A 15,426-nucleotide genomic window follows, 5' to 3' on the forward strand; every position below is an offset into this window, starting at 1 on the left:
TACACAGAAATGGTGACTGAGAAACAGAGCACCAGACTCAAACGACAACTGCAAGAGGCAGACCCAGGCGAGGGAGAAGGCAGCGTAAGGCAGAGCTGGAAGCTGCAGCAAGCGGTGCAGCTGTAGCCAGGACTTGGCATAGACGTGACAGTCTCAGATGAAACCTTTCAAGGCTGCAGAAAGCCCTTCTGCATGGGATCTGCACAGGAGACACTGCTGCTCGGTATAGTGGTAAATTGAAAACCTAATCCATACTGACTAACTCACCAGCAAAATGCTGTGTTCCCAGGGAGCCCAGCACCAGGCAGCAGCCCATGTGAAGCACTGCTGCGACCAGAGCCCACTGAGAGCGTCTTCAGTTCGAAGGACAACATGCAGAAGGTGGGGGCTGGGGAACGGGTCAGGATCTCTGCAGAGCCCCTTGCCCACAGCAGGTGACTCCGTTCTCACCCCAGACCTGACATGAAACACCAGGAGGAAGGAGCCCGGGCTCCCGCATCACCCTGCCAGCCCTGGGCAGCCGCCGGCCACCAGGGTGCTGGGGCCAAGTCAGTCGGCGCAAGGGCACAGACTTACTCCGGCACGGAACGTTCCCACTTACCTCTTTCTCACCACAGATATTGCTGATAATAGAGCTCGAGGCTGGGCTTGAGGAAGGTCCCAGGACGCCTACCACTCCTTTGGGGAGAATCTGGCACACTGTGGGCACCAGAAAGAGGAAACATGCGTTAGACTTCATCCTCATGCTTACAGTGCCTGTTGCATCCTTCACACAACATACTCCCCACCATTTATCTCCCACACAAATCCAAATCCCTCCATTCCCTCTGAAGCACTGTCACCCTGCCTGTGACACCCTCCTCTCCGTCTTTCCCCAGGCTTTCTAAATCCCACCTGAACTCTCCCCAGAGCACCGGTATCCTCACTGTTGACCCAGAACTCTGTCTAATAACACCCCTTTTTGGCCCCATCTGCTATGCTCCAAGATAAAATGTTACCCACAGTTTACAGAAGATGCTAAACACAGCAGTGACCTAGCTTCAAAGCATCATCTAGCAGCAAACAAACTTTTATGAATTTCTTCCCTCATCCTCTGCAGAGCTCAGTGGTAATAATAAGGATCATATTACTGTTTTTCATTTGCTGTTTTTTCTGGCAGTAGTTAATCTTCTGGCTCCACGCCACCAAGGTTAGCAAAACAATAAGAAGACCCTGACAAAATGAAGAAGCTAAATCTCTTCCCTCAAGCTTCCCAGGTTCAACTGCAACCTTTTGTCCTTTTAATTCACAGCACAAATTTAGCTGAATGGCACTCTAAGGACTACCCCAGCTGGTGTCACCTCCCCGCTGCCATCCCCATCAGCCATGTTGCTCACAAACGCTCCTCCAGAGCAGCTTGAGCAGGCAAAGCCTCGCGAACAGAAGGCGAGAGCCCCTCGCGCCTGAATCCCCGGACTCCAAAAGGCTCGTCTGAACATGTGCTGGCCACAGCTTATTGTGCAATACCAAACCTGCCTCGGCATCGCCACACACTCGGCTGCTTTCTTCCCGGACAGACAAAGCCGCATTTGCTCAACTGGCATCAAGTGAGCGCTTTCTGAAGAAAGAGGATACCATGGGGAGAAAGGAGGTACCGCAATCACTTATCAGTTCTGGCAAGAGCAAGCTCACAACATTTTCATATGTAAAAACTATACCACCGTATCACAAAGCTGAGATTTTAAAGATAGTGCCTCTTCAGTATCAAATGGCTGGTCTGTTTTTGGAGCACCATCCTCGCTGCAGGTCCCTGGCTTACATGTCAGACAAGCTTTTGTGATGGTTGTAAAAAGTTATCTAGATTCAGCGGCTGGAAAAAGAAACTAGAAAAACTCAAACCAGAACATATTTTTTGTAGCGAAGGGAATTCATTATCAAAACTGCCGTACTACAGATCAAAGCAGGTTTTCTACCAACTTCGAGCCTTTAAATCAAGACTGGACGTGAAATGAGAGCCTATACTGCGCTTGAGGGTTTTTTAGAACAGCAAGCTATGGGGCTGAGCGTAGTGTTCAGCAAGTGAACGTCTACAGTTCATTTTCTGCAGAAGATAAGTTCAGCTAATCAAGTCGGTCATCTCTGGCCTTAGACTCCATAAATCTCCACAGCCTCAGGACTGGAATATGAGGCCAAAAGCTGAGGACTTAGTTTGTCACTTCGGGGAATTGGTTTCACTTCTCTCCAGGCGCCACTTGAAGGAAAATCTCCTTGTACTACTAAGTCCCTAAACATACTGATCGCTTTGACTTCTTACAGAAAGTGCCGATGATATGCAAACATCTTCTCTTGGGTTTTCCTTCCTTCCATGCTCTCTCATCCTCCACCATCTCAGTCTGCTACAGAACGAGTGATATTTTCCTGCAGCATCTTCAAAGGAATCCAGCACTTGCTTTTCCTCTGTGCTTAAAAATTTACGGGCACTTACACCTCTTCAGAAGATCCTTTTAAATAAGAGCACCAGCAATTTGAAAACCCCTTGGGTTGATGAAGTGGCCTTCATCAGTCCCTCTGAGCCACAGCAGACCCTTTGGGTGCTCTGCGATTCAGTACCTAGGATAAAGGAGCTGAGAAAGGAGCTGCTCCGAGTCCTCTTTATCCACAGGTCATTAGGGAAAAAGTCCTGGGGGTAATTCTGTTGTGCATGCAGGGGAAAGTTTGACGAGCACTTTTCTTCTTATCGCTGGTATTGAGAACAAAAAGTGGGTTAAGTAGTCATAGCAACAGAGTTGCAACAACCGTCAGAAGAAAGAGACCTGGCTTATCTCGCCAAGGGTGAAACATCCAGTAAAATTAAGGAAAATGAATGGAAACAAAGTGGAGGTGCCTGAGGCAAAGGTTTCGACCACATTTGGAAAGCTTCTTCTCTTGTAATCCAAGCACATTTCCTATTGCAGAACATTACCTGATGCTGTTAGCCTCCACAGGGAGAAAAGGCTCAAACCTTGCTACCATTGTGGGCACTGAGGATTCAGACAAGCACTTGCAGGGATGCAGAAATGTCAGCTCTGTACCAAAAATTCATCCCCCATAACTGCACAAACTGTAACCACAGATACTGGTGTAGCCCCTGCTGCTCAAGTCTATTCATACCTCAACACGAGTGACACATAAGCTATATACCGTGCAGGACACATTTTTGATTGCTGCAGACTCAGATACCTCTGCCCAAGATCGTGTCCATTTTTTATGTTTTTCAGAGTTCAGTACCTCAAGAAATACGGGACGTTGAAGTGACACCATGTTAAAAACCTCTTTATCATGAGATGCGTTGTGCGTACTACTGACTATCCTTGATCTGAAGACCTGAGATGTGCCCAACTTCCTATTCCAGGCATTTTTATGGACTGCCTGCACTCGGCTGTACTAAGTTAACATCGAATCGTAAAATCACAGAATGGTTTGGGTTGGAAGGGACCTTAAAGATCACCTAATTCCAAACCCCCTGCCCTGGGCAAGGACACCTCCCACTAGACAAGGTAACATCCTTGAGGACAGTGGGACAGAAAAACAAGAAACAGGCTTAGCAAACAGATTTCTTAACAAAACTCTTAAAATACATAAGTCTTTGAAAAGGAAACATCCCAGGGTCCACCCTTCTCTGCTGGGACCTGTGCTGGTTTAGGCAGGACAGGATCCCTCCTGTCATCACTTGGGGGCAGCTCCTGGGTGGTGTGAATGGACAATTGCTGCCTTTCTACTTGTACACGGACCTCTCTGCCTCTGCTGCTTGCGTGGCTCAGATGTCCTGCTATGGTACCCCTACCTGTGCAGTTATGGGCTTTGCCCAGAAGCAGGAGTGGGGTGAGTGTGTCCTGTCCCTCTCCCAGCACAGGCTACGGTTTGGAGCGAGGAGGTGGCCCTCACGCCAGCTCAGCTGCACGTTCAATGTGCAATGCAAAACGGTGGCCTTCCTTTCATACTAGTCTGCCCTGCCTCGTGAGTGAGAAAGGGCCATGTTTAGTAGTTTCCACAAGTATATTTGGGAATTAACTAGAGGTCTGGACACTCAGGAAACAGCAAGATAAGTTTTAAAAGAAGATAGAAATACGTGCTTATTTTTGAACATGAAAAAGCACAACAAATGAGTAGCTCTTGCATTATGTATGTATGTACATTCACTCAGTCATGGTCAGATAGTGCCTTTCACCTCCTGGGATCTCAGGGCACTTGGCAAGCATTTCCACGAACTCTCCCTGTTCAAAGCACGCTCAAAGTGCTCCGGTAAGAGCATCCACCCACAGCGCAAAACACAGCATCTCCTTCACTGCAGAGATACCTGATACAAGGGTTTCAAACAGCACGCAAAGACGACTCCTGCCTCTAACTGAAAATAAACGAGGAGGGAAGGTACGCGATTACCTCAACATTTCCATGGTTGCAAAACATATCAGAGGGTGTTGAATGCCAGGGACTGGTCAGGTTGGAATTCTCATACAAAAAGCACCAAGCGCATAAGCAGACGGTGTTACAGAGGGTGCATCCTGCGCCGTGGCTCCAACACTGCTCCCTGCAGCATCCTTTATGCTTCTTAACAGGAACCCGCAACCAGAGGAAGGCTTAAATGTGAAATCCAACAGGATCCACAAAAATGGTGGGACAGTTAATAGCACACTTGAGCCAATGTCACTGAATGGACGTATCAGTCACTTCGAAATATTGGTGTGAATAAATAAAAACTAAAAATCCTCCAGTTGCTCGCTCACTCTGACTGCTGACTTGCCCCGAAATGTTTGGATTAACAACAGAAAGATGCTTAAAAGACTGGTAAGACGATAGGGGACAGGGTGACAAGTAGAAAATCTGTCCCTCCCTGGACATCAAAAGGAATAAGGTGTTTTAGATAAAGATATGATTAAACAAGTCACTTTCGATCTCCATAAAAGGAGTTGAAACATCAAACACAAAGAGAGAACAGGCTTTACTTAGAATGGCAAAAAAAGCTCTATCCATAACCTTTCACTGCAAACTCATTTCAAAACACGGGACTTTACAGATGTTGCACACAGGGAACAGTCAATGTTTGTCTTCATTCATATATAAAGCTGAAATGGCAAACCATGCATGAATGTGAATAAGACTGACTCATATTTTATCTGCTATAGCAATTGTCATTTTGTGGCCCCCTAATAGTAAGATGCCTGAGTCAGTCAGGGGGAAAAAAAGACAGAAAAATAGTTCGACACTAAAATAAAAACTAACTCTCAAAACGACTTTCTTCTCTTGAAGCACTAATTGTACGTGGAATATCACTGATGGGGTGTAATCACAGCATTCCTAGATCAGTCGGCTAAGCATGCTAGCTGTGATATTTCTGGGTGATTCAAAGGGCGTGAAATTTGAGAACAGTATTAAACAGATGTATAACAGCTTTGCAGTCATAGGTTAAAACATCTAAACTGCTTTTATTAATATTACGTGTGATAACAAATATCAGTGCGTATTAAAGCTGAGAAGTCAGACATTTGAAAGCCATGAAAGCCTTGAAATTTAAGTTAAAGGATCTGATTCTCCTCTGCTACCAGTATAAATCAAGAATAACTTCACTGACACTAATAGCGGAGCCATGCAGAATCCAGATTTTTTCCTTTTATAAGAAACGCTTCAAAAGATTTTTCCCTCTGAAGAAAAGGGAAATAACATATTGCAAAATTACGTGAATATTCACTTCACCAAAATCAAATCAGTTTGCTCCGATTTCTACTTTTTACATTCTATAAGCCAAAGAAAATAAAACAATGAAAATCACCCTGAGGTAAAAATTTGAAATGGAAGATTGCCTCTTCCTCGCTTATCCCATTTCCATGTTCTCCCCACGCACCACGCTTGCCGAAATCAACAATTTCTTGCATAATACTTCGTTCTCAGCAAATTAGTATTCTGCTGCTTGAAAAATGTTCCAAGAGAAAGATCTCTGAGCAGTGTTACAGGGGTGCAAGCGAGAAAGAAATCCCACTGGCTATCTCCACCGCAGCTCCGGGGTCACTCGGCAATCCAGCCTGTTTCCCAAGCAAAGTTGAACAACAGACACACTGCTATCTGCAGAAGATTTATGAGGAAGGAAAAAGAATGGGACTAAAAATGCTACTGGTTCTTTCAAAGATATTGAAGGCTCAAGCAAGCAAGCAGTCTTCTCATTTCCTAGGAGGCTCGTTGAGAGATTTGGGATACTTTTGGGGGCAAACTGACTTGGAAACACAAGCAGCCCCCATCCCTTCTGCATGACCTGGCCAGTCAGACTGGATTTGCCCTATTGCTGTGCCAAAGGAGGGTAAAGCAGGATGTGCGCAACCCCGAACAGATGGGAAAGACCAAAAAAAAGTTAAAAGAGATAAGGGGTCCAAAAAGGCAAAGAACTGCTGTTTTAAACACTCCCTGTGATGCCGCGTGTGATCATCTTAATCTAGACTGCCTCGTGGGTGACAGGCTCTATAAATAGACATACAGGTACTTGCTGAAATGCACTTTATTAACTGAACGCTTCTATAAATAATGCAAATGCTAATTCAGGAAATGAAGGAGCGATCTGCTGATCTCGCAGGCCTATTGAGCTCATTCTGACAGCTACCCAGAGACCTGCTCCTCACCAGCGCTGGGTACCACGGGGCCTCCCAGGCACAGGGATGCTCAGTGCTGTGCAGAATAAGGACCAGAGCTATGTGAAAAAACAGCCTGCTCTAGACCACAACGTACCACCACGCCTTTCGGGGATACCCTGCAGACTGTACAAGCTTGGAACAGAGAACCAAAGGGAAAAGAGTCAAAATCCCTATTATTTAAAATTATTTCTCCAGCTTTTTCAAGCCAGCTTGTAATAAAAAATTACAGTCCTCCCCTGAACTCTAAAGGTCATCTTAAAAATTATTCTAAAGGGAAGCTATCCATTCCAAAGGATTTTCCCTCTTACCGGAAGAAGCTATTCTAGATCTTTTGGGTTTCTTTCACTCAAGGTCCTGAGAGGTCTGTGGGACACTGACCATCAATTCCTTTTTTATTCATCAGCATGGGGTTGATATGTTGGGCATCTAGAGGAACACGTCTAGTAGAGACCAGTTTGTATTAAGGGACTTTAAAGCAAAATGGGAAGTATACTGCTCTTTCAAAATCAGCTCTTTTTAATCCACATGATTTTAAACATCACTTGAAAACTTCACTTTGTGTAAACAAATCCACTGCCAATCTAAAGCACTGAAAGAGCTATCATGTTTGCTGACAAACTGTGTTCCGTGGGGTTTTAAAAATAACTTAATTGCGCTGAACTTGCCCAGAGTCTCTTATTTGCACACCATTAAGTACTTTACAAAAGAGCATCGCCTCCTGTATCATTACTTCTGTTTATTGACACACAGATTAAAGAAAATAATTTGTCCCAAGTCACTGAGCTGAGTGGCGGCAAAGCTTATCGGGGACCTAGATCCTCTCAGTCCATGCCACGGCTCACCTCACAACACCACGCTAAACCCTCAAATGAAAACTGGTCCCAGCACTTGCCCTCCAAGCCCAACCTCTGCTTATGTGCCACTGTGCCCCCGCGGCGGATGCACCCCGGAGCCAATGTGAACACGTGGCTGGCGCTGAACACACGGCGAGTGCTGCTGGTAAAGGTGCCAGGCACCTCCCGAAGGGATGCTGCACCCGCATCCAGACCGTACCCAACCCCTACACCAAAATTCCATGGAAGCATGTGTTAATCTTTCAAAGTGTTGACAGAGGAGCCGAGAGGTACTTTTTACCCTTTGTACCCTTCCTTGACTATCACACAATTATCCCCTGGAGCAAGCAGACACCTCCTGCAAACCGGCGGAGAGAAGAACTGGGGAAGGACCAGCTACGTGGAGGCATACTTACTGGTTTCTGCTGTCTCATACTCGCTGTCTCGCAGCAGCTCAAAAATGTCCACCTCCACTTTGGCTTTCCCCACCCGCTCGGGTGCACGGTTGATGCGGTTCTTGGCCAGGGTGATGGAGAGCCTCTCCCCTCTGCTGCACTCCATGGGGTCATCCAGGATGGCAGCTGCGGGAGCAAAGGCATTGGCAGCGGTTAGGCTTGGCGGGGACCCGGCCCAGCTCCATGCAACTCCCCCATCCCCATCCCCTTTTCGGGATCTCCGCTGCCACGCAAGCAGCCGCCGCGTTGGCACTTCTGCTCCTGCCGCTGCTATTGTTAGCGCATCCATCCATCTATCCATTCTCCCTCCCACACGCGGCCTTTCCCGCCGCTTCGCCCACCTCCTGGGTCTTGCCAGACACGTGGGTGGCAAAATCTTTGCAGCAGCGGCTGCTTTACCTGCCGGCTCACTGCAGCACGACACGGCCGCCCACACTGCTGGGGTCCTGGCGGCACCCACGGCAGCACCAGCACCCGCTGCTCGCTACGGGTGCTCCCAGAGAGGGATATCCAGCTGTGCAGCGCCCAGCAGCCCGGATCCGGGCACTGCCTCGCATCCCGACAGAGGAAGAACGTCCCCAGATAGCCTCGGTTCGCTCGTTCGAGAAAGCGTTGGTAACGGTGCTGAGAGCTGGAATATTTCAGGAAGCACGTGGGCAGCCGTGGGTGGGAAGGGACAAATATTTTTCAAACAGAAAGCACTTGACTCTTGAACTCAGCTCCTGGGCCTGCCCACTCAAATCTGCGTTAGGCAGAGGGAGATAGTGTGGGGTATTATTTTTATTTTCTTGACGGAAGGCAAGAAGAAACTGGAGTGGAACATTAATCACAGCGTTTCATTACGAGCTGGCACGATGCCTGCACCTCAGTGGGTTTATCCTAGCTAATAGGAGGTCTCCTCCCAGACTGCAGCTCTTCAGTCGTACCTGGGGAAGAGTAGCATCGAGTTTTGTTGTGTATATTAAAAAGGCACCAATGCTTATCTTCCCTTTCCAAAAACAACTCCAACGGGACCGATGCCATTCAGAACTGCTCAGGAGTAGATGGAGGCGCAGCTGAATCAGGCCCTGCACCACGTAGGTTGGCAAAGCAGGGATTAGAGGGGCTCTGCTAGTTTGTGTGTCAGGGAAACATGGAACGAACTACAGCAGCTGGGTGCCTTGTTGAAGCTTTGAAACATATCATTGTGCTGTGGCGGGTTTAGTTTGTTTGTGGGTTTTGTTTAGATAGGAAAAAACAGAGTGAAACATGTAAATCAGCTGGCAGCTGCAGTAAAGCACATGGGCTATAAACAGGAGGTATCCCGCCTCCCTGAGAGCAAAAGCTGAGAGGAGAGTCCAAGGATACACACATTTTGAAGACACAGCTAACTGGGACCACTGTGAAAAGAAGCACAGTGATGTTGTGCCGTAGGTGGGACTGAACACATTCCTCAGAGGGATAGTTTATGCTTTGGAGGTCCTCATTGCTCCCCCAGTGCGTGGGCACTGACCACACTTCATTGCCACCAACACACAGAACCTCCAACACAGCCCGGCCCAATAAATAAACCTGTCTTGAGTTCAGGCTCCTTTTACTTGGGCTTTCCTGCCCCTGAGACCTGCTTTGAACCCACCCAAATCTCAAAGCACAGCCCAACCACCAACTCGAATCACATTTCACAAGGGCTCTTCTCTCAGCCTTGCTATGCTTGTCCCAGTGGGATCCCTTCTCTCACAACAAAACTGCGGAGCATCTCTGCTTCCCAGTCCTGCCCTAGCTCCAGCTGTGGAAGGCAACCGCATACCAAATCCAGCGGTGAAGCAAAGTTGGTCCATACTAACCTGATTTACTTCGTATCCTAATGATATCCATTCAAGAACTCATTCTCTTCCTACTTTTTCCCCAGTTTTATGGGAGCTAAACTGAACTAAGTACTGCTAAAGAAACAAACAGCCATACTTCTACGATACGCACAGATGTCTTGGCGAACATTCCCAGTCCTTCAGGCGACACCATCTCCTCTGCTCTGCTAACACGCGAGCACCATCATTATCTGCAAAGCTCGGGCAGTTAATCTTAATCTCATTATGGAAGAAAAAAGGTTGTGCTTTCCTCTAAGGCCAGGAGCACGGATCACAGCTTTTCAAGACATCGATATGGCTGGTGACTGCTCTTAATTAAAAAGAAGCTGGGATACTAAAGTGCCCCAAGAAGCAGCTTGCTCAACTCCCTGCTTCTCTAGGAAAGCGTCAGCAGACAGAGGAGAAACTTCTGGCCAGGCCTCACTTTCTCAAACACAAAACTGTCTGATGGGTGTAAACTTTTCACTATTGCCGTGTTTCCAGGAAAGGGTAAAGCAATGTACTGGATCTGATGAACATCACAAAATGCTTTTTACATTCCAGGTGCTGACATAGCAAAATTAAAGATCAGTGGTGGAAGAGTGTACGTCAGCATTCTTAGATTCATTATTTTCTATTTTAAAGCTTCAAAATAAACTAAACCGGACACCTTTTTCAAGTGTATTCTTCAATTGTGTTTTCAAACAAAATTCATTTCCGCTAATGTATAGTTAAATACATTTTAGAAACAAAAGACTCAAAACCAAAGCTTATCAAGTATTTTCCTCAGGCCACCTAGGCATAAATGTTTGCACAAATACATTTTGTCTCTATGCAGGATGGGATTTTCCATTTTTATTTTTGGAAATCTTGAAAACTTCCCTACAACTGAGGAAAAAAAAAAAAATCACCAACAAAAAACCCAAATAAAACCCTCTTTTCCCTAGCTCTGACTGAATTTCAACTTTGCAGTCCCCCTTGGGAGCAAATACATGAGGAAGGGGAAAGTGCCCACAGCAAGTTTTGGAAAAGAAAGGAACACAACCGGACAGCCTAAATCCCGGGATGGAGGTGGCGGTGGCACTCCTAGAGCCCAGCCACTAATCAAACTACATTACCCTTCCTAGCTCCCTGCAGGGCTTGTATATAGAAAAGCAGCAAAATTTATTCACTTGCATTTTGGGAGACTAGTTAGTTTTACCAAATATTAAACCATCCCCCAGAACAGACTAGGTAATGAGGCTGAACTAATCTTTATTTATTAAAGCTACCCGATGAAAAAGGTCATTTAATGTTTAAAAAAGGTTGGTTTTAAAACTTCATGTCTTGGGACACAGTGCCAAAGCTCATCTAATAGTGGTATCATTAAGTATGAACGAAAATCTTTATAGAAATTCCCTTTCATCTATTCCTGTCTATTAAATATGGGAAGCTGCATCAAGTAAATCTTTAATACTGAAAACTTACAGCAAAGTCTTTGAACTTTGTTGGCCTCAAAAATCACTTCTATCTTCCCCATCATAATAAGTGTCTCCAATCTAGACTGCCTTCTCTGTGAATTATGAGAAAAATATTTCAGAGGGATTCGGGAGCACCTGGGTCTGTGACGCCCAGTTCAGGGCTGCTTAGGATTTCACAGGGACTGAGACTCAAACAGCTTCAAGCGAAGGCAGCAAGGACTGGCAGAGGCTGAGCTTTTCTCAGGAAGAACTGGCTGGAACATCTTTTCCCATGGGATGTTGCAATCTTGATAGATAAACATCCTTTATATAGTAATAATGCTTTTTTTACTCAATATACACAGGTTTTCCGCACTCTTCACACAAAACCCACAAACCCAAGAGGCTACAAACCAGAAGAGATTATTGCTTTGGGTATGCAATGAAAATAGCTGGGTTACAAGTTGCTCAAGATTTGAGCAACAGGTGACTTCAATTGCAAATTTCCATCAAGCACAAATTTCAAATGCAACACTCAATGATTTAACAGCAAGAACCAGAAAAAAACGTATTACTGGTAGCCAAAGAAATGCAAGATGACATGACAGTGCCCTTTGAGAAAAACAGATTTCAGTAACTTCCCCACGGGTTGCCCTCACCTCAGTGATGTTCCAGCCCTTGGAGGCAGGCAGACACGATGGGGGACGGGGGGGACGGAGTTGGGGCTCTCTGACAATATGCGGGAGTGTGTGTGCTCGCACCTGTGTGCACGTGTGTTAGTGCGCACTCGGTCTAAGCCCTGCCCTGTCGAGACACAGCCCATGGGACATAGCGCATAGACAAGGGGCTCCCCAGAGACACGGCTTCCTTAGGCTCCATCGGCCCCACAGCACGTGCTGCCCCACGCAGAGGGACAGCTGGGGGGTGGCATCTGCGCTCAGCATTTTCACTCCACTCAAGCACAGCACAGCCACAGCAGTATGAAAGGCAGATGCTCTGTCTTTTCTCCTCTTACCCTGGAGAAACTTTTCCAGGAAGAGGAAGGACATTCATTTCTCACCCCGAACATTTCAGTCCTACTCCTTTTCGCCGAAACAGCAAGTGGGGGGACAGGCAGTGCTGTCAGCTTGTGTGCTTTCAGCGATGGAGACAGCTGTCTTCCTGGAGCTGGGCTGAGACTCGGCAACTCATCCTATTAAGTGCACCAGCCAGTTTACAGACAATGCTGAAATCGAATCCTTTCTGCCCTCAGTTGGGTTTCAACCAGTGCTAAAAAAGCAGAAAGCCTCCCTTTCTCCCATTCCCCCAAGCCACGTGGCTCCCCAGAGTGCTGCCCGCCACCAGCCAGATTCACAACATATGCACTCTGACAAGCCTAATACGATTGCAAGTTTTACTACATATCACTACTTAATTCATGATCCAACCAAGATCTAATGAAGTAGCATTTTTATAACAATAACAGGGAACAGATGTTACCAGGAGGTTTATACACTGCTACAACAAACAGTGTTCAGCTGACCTTTCCCTGTTAACTTTATTCAGATTCGTTACATTTTCTCGGATGCTTTCCATACCACTGAGATGTAAAGCCATACCCAGAAACCCAGAAACACAATTGCCATCTCAAGTCATCTCTTGATGACGTAGAGTTAGCAAAGCGCTGGCTTAGTAAAGATGGTATTTCACCGCTCATAACCTGTCCCTCCAAGTTAAAAAGATATAAAGCCATCCGCAATATTTCTCCAGTGTCTCCTCTGACAGGTTAAGATCACACCTACAACCTTTTCTTATTTATACCATAAACACAGTCCTCAGATCCTCTACGTTTACGTGATGAATGGACTCTCAAATTAAGAACTGTAACCTCAGTTCAAGCAGGTTTAGACACGTAGAAATGCAACACCTACCACTGGAGCTGATCAGTCCTTATGTCTCAAAGCCAGGAACCCTTCAGATCAAAGGCACACCAGAAAAAAATACTGCTCTTTAGCGCCGATGTCCTGCTTGGGAATTCCAGCCTCGGGAGATGCCCTGGGATGTGGGGGAATCACCCCAGACCTTCGCATGTCCCCCTGCTCCTGCCGGCTGCTCCCCGACCACCTGCACAAACCTTATCAGCAGAGACCCACCTGCAGCTGCTCTTAGCTTCATTAACCCCAAACTGCCTCCAAAACCACAAGGCTCCTGATTCGAGGGGGAATTTGATTGAAAACGGTTGCAGGATTCTCTTACTTTGCACACTTCCCCTCTGCTGAATACGATATCAACCCTTCAGGCTGTCTATACAGTAAATGATAAGAAATTTGCAGACTTCCTCATTACAGGGCTGTCAAGTATAGCTCCAGTGGAGAAACAGGTGGGATTGTGTTTCCATTATAATCTCTGAAGTGCTGCTTAAAAATAAAATAAAAAGTCGTCAATATGCTATTACTCTGAGAGGAAAGAGGATCTCATCAAGGAAAAAGAAAATCTAAAAACATAAACCCTCCTTCACAAAGAGACTTGATAATGTTTGTCTGATCAGTGTAGCAGAGGGCTATTTATTGCTCTTGGCCAACATTTGAAATCTGCATTTAAATGGCGCTTCCCTCTCATTTCTGCTATCCAGAGAGAGTGAATTCAGGGGGGAGAGAGAGAGAGCAGGGGAGACATGATACAAACAGCTGAGGGCTTCAGTTCCTACTGCTTGAAACACAACCTCTCTTTTCTCTTCTTCAATAATTGCTTTGTGTACATAAAATCAGAATAGCGTTCTCTGAGACCAGGAGTTTCCAGGAAGACAGAGAATGCTGTCACACTTCTCCGCTCGTCCTCCCTCAGCCTGCCAAGGTGACGACCTGTCACAGTGCCGGGATGCGACACCTCAGTGGGGGCAGCTCATCTTTGTGCCCCAGCAAACACCGTCCCTGCGGTCCAGGCAGGAAAAGCACTGCCAGCCTCCGCCTCCCTCCTCCGCACACACCGACCTGAAACAGAGATGGCTGTTCATGTCCAAAATGGGGCGGGAGGGGGAACCCCACGTCAGCTGCCATTCTGAAAGCAGGCATCTGCAAGACGACTCTCATCTCGCCTCTCAGCCCCTTGCTTCATGTGTGGGGAGGAAAACACACTAATGAGACAAGGTCCCGCTCTTCCGACAAAGATCACCTGCTTTTCCGAATACAAATTTCGCTACAAGACGGCCAGCAAACAACCTCCGCACGAAGACCGAAGCGAAAGAGCACGAAGGGACAGGGAAGGGGTCTGAAATGGAAATGCCCTGACCAGAGCTGGCTAATGCCATCTGAAGCCAGCCTCTCGTACAAAAGCAGGGCAGCAAACTGAGGGCCTTTAAAGCCAACAGGGAAACTCCTACGGGCTTCCACAGCCGCAGACTTGAGGCACGCTGCAGCTACGGGTAAAGTCCTGATCTCTGAATTCAAATAGTGTGTTTGCAACCAGACAAATCCTACTTAATCCCCTGAAAAGACTGTCAAGAGACTTCCCAAAAACGAGGAGAGAAAAGCAGGGAGGAGGAATGACTGTTTTAACCTTCCTGAGGTGTAAAGGTCAGGGCTGAGGCAGGGAATAAAAGATTACGGCTCTGAAAGAAAGGGATGTGCGAGGGCTCCAGCAGGACAGGCTGGAAGAATGAAGAAGAAGGGCTCTCCATCTCATGTGGACAGGGTTTTGCGGACAGAAAAGGGAAGGATTTGAAGACGTAATGCTAAAAATAGAATGACAGGAAGGCACAGAGGGACACCTTTCACTCAAAGCATCCCAAGAGCCGTGGACACTGTCCAGGGATGTTGCTGCCAAAGGCACACGGAAGCAAATGGGTACCAGGAGGGAAGAGCCTTCTGGGGGTGTCAGAAATCTTCCAGCAAGAGAACAGGCAATTCCAGCCACCAAGAGCCTGTTTCTGCATGTGCGTACGTGGTGTGGTGGGATGCGTTTTTGTTTCCCTGAGGCTTTGCTCACAGCAGGAGGTATTCACAACAGTGCTCTCTAGCGCAGATTTTCTACATCTCTGTGAAGCCTATCTGTCAAGCTGGACTGCCGTTTGCCACAAAATTCAAGCTACTGGATGGACACTTACCCACACAAGATCACTCTAAAAGCCTAAATCTTATTTTCTCAGGAAACCAGCCTAAAACCACTGTCCAAAGTTGGGAACATCGTTTTCCTGCCTGTCTTTTGTTTCAATAACGTCAAGTTGAATTTCAAGAGGAAGTTTTTCTGCCCATTTTCATGGTCTC

The 15,426-nt window shown here is 46.7% G+C and overlaps 1 protein-coding gene across 10 annotated transcripts in view; it reads right to left on the reverse strand.

The window, feature by feature from the left end:
* The window catches only part of GRIK4 (glutamate ionotropic receptor kainate type subunit 4), a 205,180-nt gene that overhangs the window by 69,378 nt on the left and 120,376 nt on the right, over window positions 1–15,426 (reverse strand). For 9 of the 10 annotated variants that reach the window (XR_012584065.1, XR_012584064.1, XM_074561102.1 and 6 more), the window contains exons 3-4: window positions 7,885–8,049; window positions 602–699 (exon numbers count right to left, since the gene is read on the reverse strand). Coding sequence is in view for 8 of the 10 variants with exons in the window: in XM_074561102.1 (XP_074417203.1) it covers window positions 602–699; window positions 7,885–8,049 (263 nt within the window). In the remaining 2 variants the exon portion in view is untranslated. Of the gene's footprint in view, window positions 1–601; window positions 700–7,884; window positions 8,050–13,095; window positions 13,807–15,426 lie in introns of those variants that run through there. The other variant, XM_074561106.1, reaches the window with a different exon arrangement.

The sequence above is a fragment of the Larus michahellis genome, chromosome 17, assembly GCF_964199755.1.
Source record: "Larus michahellis chromosome 17, bLarMic1.1, whole genome shotgun sequence".
Lineage (NCBI taxonomy): Eukaryota > Metazoa > Chordata > Aves > Charadriiformes > Laridae > Larus > Larus michahellis.